This window comes from Triticum dicoccoides, chromosome 3A, assembly GCF_002162155.2.
Source record: "Triticum dicoccoides isolate Atlit2015 ecotype Zavitan chromosome 3A, WEW_v2.0, whole genome shotgun sequence".
NCBI lineage: Eukaryota > Viridiplantae > Streptophyta > Magnoliopsida > Poales > Poaceae > Triticum > Triticum dicoccoides.
Window position 1 is genome coordinate 403,587,505 of NC_041384.1, and position 5,700 is coordinate 403,593,204.

The following is a 5,700-nucleotide window of genomic DNA, read 5'->3' on the forward strand; positions in this document are numbered from 1 at the left end:
CGTGGCACAAACCGGTACTAAAGGTTAGCCCTTTAGTACCGGTTTGTGCCACGAACCGGTACTAAAGGTGATCGTGGGGCCCCAGCCTGATGCCAGCCTGCTATCACCCCTTTAGTACCGGTTCGTGCCACGAACCGGTACTAAAGGTTCAACACGAACCGGCATTAATGCATAGTCATTCGAACCGGCACTAATGGTACCATTAGTGCCGGCTCAAATTCAAACCGGCACTAATGTGCTTCACGTTTGACCCTTTTTCTACTAGTGTCCTGACAAGGAGAGAGACCTTAATGAGTTCAGTATGTCGCCAAAGGGCGATTGCTGAAAAATATCCGCGGAGGTAAACTCCATGATCGGTGCCCAATCGGATTCGCTAGGAACGGGCGCAGGCGGTTCGGAGCCCGTGGCCGGAGAAGGATCCGGCAGTTTAACAACACGGCTCTCGTGCAGGGTAAGGTCAATGTACGGCTTGATTGCCGATGAGGATAAGGCTTCCGTGGCGGGGTCTATCCACCCGTCCATGGAAGGCGCAACTGGCTCCGAATTGAGGGTCGGAGCGGCTGCCGGTGCGATCTCCTGAACACTGTCTGATGGTAGAGCTAAATCGTACTCATCGTGACCGCGTGACGCACAAGGCAGAGGCTCGAATCTATCGAAGATCAAGTCTCCGCGGATATCGGCCGTGTAGTTTAAGCTTCCAAACCTGATCTGGTGGCCAGGGGCGTAACTTTCGATCTGCTCCAGATGGCCAAGTGAGTTGGCCCACAGGGCGAAGCCATCGAACACAAAGATCTGTCCGGGGAGAAAAGTCTCACCCTGGACTGCATCGCTATCGAAGATCGTAGGAGCCATCAAGCCTAATGGCGACGACACAGAGGAACTCTCAATGAAAGCACCAATGTCGGTGTCAAAACTGGCGGATCTCGGGTAGGGGGTCCCGAACTGTGCGTCTAAGGTAGATGGTAACAGGAGGCAGGGGACACGATGTTTTACCCAGGTTCGGCCCCTCTTGACGGAGGTAAAACCCTACGTCCTGCTCAATTTATTATTGATGACATGGGTATTACAAGAGTTGATCTACCGCGAGATCGGAGAGGCTAAACCCTAGAAGCTAGCCTATGGTATGATTGTATGTTATTGTTCTGTCCTACGGACTAAAACCCTCCGGTTTATATAGACACTGGAGAGGGTTAGGGTTACACAAGGTTGGTTACAAAGGAGGAGATACACATATCCGTATTGCCTAGCTTGCCTTCCACGCCAAGTAGAGTCCCATCCGGACACGAGACGAAGTCTTCAATCTTGTATCTTCATAGTCTAATAGTCTGGCCAAAGGATATAATCCGGCTGTCTGGAGACCCCCCTAATCCAGGACTCCCTCAGCTGGCTCAATGGCTTTATACGAATTAGCAGTTTTTGATCCCTCTGATCCTGTTCTGGATCCAATGTGGAGACAAGGTATGTTCGTAATTCCCTTCATGACTCGTTTAGGAATAACGGATTCGTGGGGTGGTTGGAGTATTTCAGGAGGAATTGTAACAAATCCGGGTATTTGGAGTTATGAAGGTGTGGCAGGTACGCATATTGTGTTTTCTGGCTTGTGTTTCTTGGCAGCGATCTGGCATTGGGTATATTGGGACCTAGAAATATTCTCTGATGAGCGGACGGGAAAACCCTCTTTGGATTTTCCCAAGATCTTTGGAATTCATTTATTTCTTGCAGGGGTGGCTTGCTTTGGCTTTGGGGCATTTCATGTAATGGGTTTGTATGGTCCTGGGATATGGGTATCTGATCCTTATGGACTAACTGGAAAAGTACAAGCTGTAAATCCAGTGTGGGGTGCAGAAGGTTTTGATCCTTTTGTTCCGGGGGAAATAGCTTCTCATCATATTTCTGCGGGTACATTGGGTATATTAGCGGGCTTATTCCATCTTAGTGTCCGTCCGCCTCAACGTCTATATAAAGGATTACGTATGGGCAATATTGAAACTATACTTTCCAGTAGTATCGCTGCTGTTTTTTTGCAGCTTTCGTAGTTGCTGGAACTATGTGGTATGGGTCAGCAACGACCCCAATCGAATTATTTGGGCCTACTCGTTATCACTGGGATCAGGGATACTTTCAGCAAGAAATATATCGAAGAGTTAGCAATGGTTTAGCCGAAAATCTTAGTTTATCAGAAGCTTGGTCTAAAATTCCCGAAAATTAGCCTTTTATGATTATATTGGTAATTATCCGGCAAAAGGGGGATTATTCAGAGCAGGCTCAATGGACAATGGGGATGGAATAGCTGTTGGATGGTTAGGACATCCCGTCTTTATAGATAAAGAAGGACGTGAGCTTTTTGTACGCCGTATGCCTACTTTTTTTGAAACATTTCCGGTCGTTTTGGTAGATGAACAAGTAGGTGTAACCGTGGAGTTCTATGGCGGCGAACTTAATGGAGTAAGTTATGCTAATCCTGCTACTGTAAAAAAATATGCGAGGCGTTCTCAATTAGGGGAAATTTTTGAATTAGACCGGGCTACTTTGAAATCTGATGGTGTTTTTTGCAGCAGTCCAAGGGGTTGGTTCACTTTTCGTCATGCTACCTTTGCTTTGCTCTTCTTTTTTGGACACATTTGGCATGGCGCTAGAACATTGTTCCGAGATGTTTTTGCTGGTATTGATCCAGATTTGGATGCTCAAGTGGAATTTGGAACATTCCAAAAAGTGGGAGATCCAACTACAAGGAAACAGGCAGTCTGATACACATTGTTATAGTATCTTTCACCTCTCTTTTTTGATTTGACATGGGAAACATCTCCCATCCTTTCTTTGACTCTTTTTCTTCCCAAATGAGATGGGAGAATTTTTTTTGATTCTGAATCCAGCAGCGGCTAATTGAAATTGAGAGAATAAGCTAAATAATTTTGACTTCACTTTTTTTGATTCTGAAATCGCCGGAAATACTAAGCCTACTAAAGGCACGAAAATAGAAGGTAAGTTTAAATCCGTCATGGAATAGGTGTCTCAATTCAAATTTACTATTTCTATCTAGTCGAAAAATATCTTAAGATTCTTATGATATACTTAAGTATATCTATTATAAGGAATATTGACTATTGTATTGTATTTTCTATTTTTTGTTTGAAAAATATTCTGTAAAAAAATGAAAGGATAATAAGAAAATTCCAAAAAAGGAGAACTAATTAAAAAGATTTTATTTTTATTTTCCCATCCTCATGGCCTTTCTATCTTTCTAATCTAATTTGAAATTGGATTCAAAAGAAAGCGGTTAGAATTTACTTCCTACATACATACTTCTCTAGAAGCGCATACAATAATGGGTGGTAAAGGCGGAAAAATAGTATATTCAATCAAAATCAAAGGGCAAATTATTTTACCTACAATAGATCCCCTACTACCCTCTTAGACTTTAAAAGGCGATATACCACCCAAAGAAAGGGTATGAAAATGCCGGGTGGAGTTAGCTTTTCGACGAAGACCCGTCCCGTGCAGCGAAGCCCTGTTAGTAAGACCCCCCGCAATAATGGATTATAGAAGAATATTATTCCAAATACTCCTCTGGACGCATATAGTAGCATTGGGGTTCCGAATATTTTTTATTTATGAATATGAACAGAAAAAATTCATTGTATCGTTGGGTCGGAGCGGAGGTTTGGTCCAGAAAAATTAGAAACAAAACATCTACTCTACCGCATTGAAGTCTATAGCGTTGTATTTGCACGAAAGTATAATTCTTACCATCAGGATACGATCCTTTCTTTCGAACTAAACGTCTCTACGATGGCTCCAGGTTCTATGTCCAATCCCAAATCAAGGATGTCTCGCTCTTGATTGGAGTCATAAACTAAAAAAACTACCTTTTATCCTTTTTCTCAAGGTTATAGAAAACTTTCTTATCTAGTTCTAGCATTTTGAAAAAAATGCTTCTTTTTTTACACACAGTTCGATTCACTTGTTGACTCACGATTACGCCTGCTAAAAGTTTCAAACGTCCTCTTTTTTGAAATTGAAAGAGAGTCCTATAAAAAGGTCTAACTTCCAAACTATGTCTTTTTTCATTCATTCTCCTTTAGTTTTTTTCTCTATCTAGAAGTGGAATAGAATAACCCGGTTGAAGGGTAATGATCATACATCTGTAATGCATTGTATGGCCCAAAATAGGTCCTATTCTTCTACCTTTTCCAGGTAGTCCATGGCTATTCACAGCTACCACCTTAACACCAAAGAAGAGTTCGACCCAATGCTTTATTTCTGTCTTAGTGAATCCCGATTCGACATTAAAAGTATATTGATTCTTTCCCAATAAACGAAGACTTTTTTCTATAAATACTACGTATTTGATTCCATTATCATTATCATACGACAATACTATATTTTATTATTTTATTATTTTATTTGTATTTCTTTATTGTATTATACCTTAATATATATATTCTAGATATATAGAATAGACGAATCTCGATTTGTCAAGTCTCATGATCATATCATGATCTATTTTTATTCGGCTCAATCTTTTTTAGAAAAAAAAGATTGAGCCGAGTTTAAATGCAATCAATTAGAAGAATAAAGAAGAATTACTGCATTTCATAACTGATTTTTTTTCTCTTTTTATTTCGTTTATGTTTTATTTATACCTTTTTTATCTTTAGTTTTATCTAGTTAATCAATAGTATCTACCGGCTCGAACTCGAATTTGATCGCCTTCCATACTTCACAAGCTGCGGCTAGTTCATGACTCCATTTGCAAGCTGCTCGGATAATTTCATTACCTTCGCGAGCAAGATCACGCCCTTCGTTACGAGCTTGTACGCAGGCTTCTGAAGCCACTCGATTAGCTGCTGCACTAGGTGCATTTCCCCAAGGATGTCCTAAAGTTCCTCCACCAAATTGTAATGCAGAATCGTTCCCAAAGATTTCGGTCAAAGCTGGCATACGCCAAACATGAATACCACCTGAAGCTACCGGTATAACACCTGGCATGGATACCCAGTCCTGAGTGAAAAAGATACCGCGAGCACGATCTTTTTCAATAAAATCATCGCGCAATAAATCAACAAAACCTAAAGTCATTTTGCGTTCCCCTTCTAACTTACCTACTACTGTACCGGAGTGGATATGATCTGCACCAGACATATGCAATGCTTTAGCTAATACACGGAAATGCATACCATGATTTTTCGGTCTATCAATAACTGCATGCATTGCACGGTGAATGTGAAGAAGTAGGCCATTGTCGCGGCAATAATGAGCCAAAGTAGTATTTGCGGTGAATCCCCCAGTTAAGTAGTCATGCATTACATTAGGAACCCCTAATTCTCTTGCAAATACAGCTCTCTTAATCATTTCTTCACATGTACCCGCAACCGCATTCAAGTAATGCCCCTTGATTTCACCGGTTTCGGCCTGTGATTCATAAATAGCTTCGGCACAAAAGAGAAAACGGTCTCTCTGGCGCATAAATGGTGACTCCTACTCCCACCGAGAGTAGGATTCCCCCCTTCCCTAGTTGGACTAGGAGTGGAAGGAAGGGGGAGAGAGGGGGAAGGAAAGGGGGGCCAGCCCCCACCCAATCCGGATTGGGCTTGAGGGGGTGCGCCCCTCCTAGGCCTCCCTCTCTTCTCTCCCAGTATGGCCCAATAAGGCCCATATACCTCTCAGGGGGTTCCGGTAACCTCCTGGTGCTCCGGTATA

The 5,700-nt window shown here is 42.2% G+C and overlaps 1 protein-coding gene and 1 long non-coding RNA gene across 2 annotated transcripts in view; one reads left to right on the top strand and one right to left on the bottom strand.

The window, feature by feature from the left end:
* The window catches only part of LOC119268327, a 7,275-nt gene extending 4,883 nt beyond the window's left edge, over window positions 1-2,392 (top strand). Inside the window, exon 3 of the long non-coding RNA XR_005133091.1 lies at window positions 1,879-2,392. This is a non-coding gene — a long non-coding RNA (uncharacterized LOC119268327). The remainder of the gene's footprint in view (window positions 1-1,878) is intronic.
* Window positions 2,393-4,648: 2,256 nt separating this feature from the next.
* Window positions 4,649-5,466, bottom strand: LOC119268328 (ribulose bisphosphate carboxylase large chain). The gene has a single exon (XM_037549922.1). The coding sequence runs from the start codon at window positions 5,464-5,466 to the stop codon at window positions 4,669-4,671; it is 798 nt and encodes a 265-aa protein (XP_037405819.1). The 3' UTR covers window positions 4,649-4,668.
* Window positions 5,467-5,700: the final 234 nt, after the last annotated feature.

Excerpts from the sequence above, each read along its gene's own strand:
- LOC119268328 (XM_037549922.1), bottom strand. The coding sequence starts at position 5,466 with ATGCGCCAGAGAGACCGTTTTCTCTTTTGTGCCGAAGCTATTTATGAA.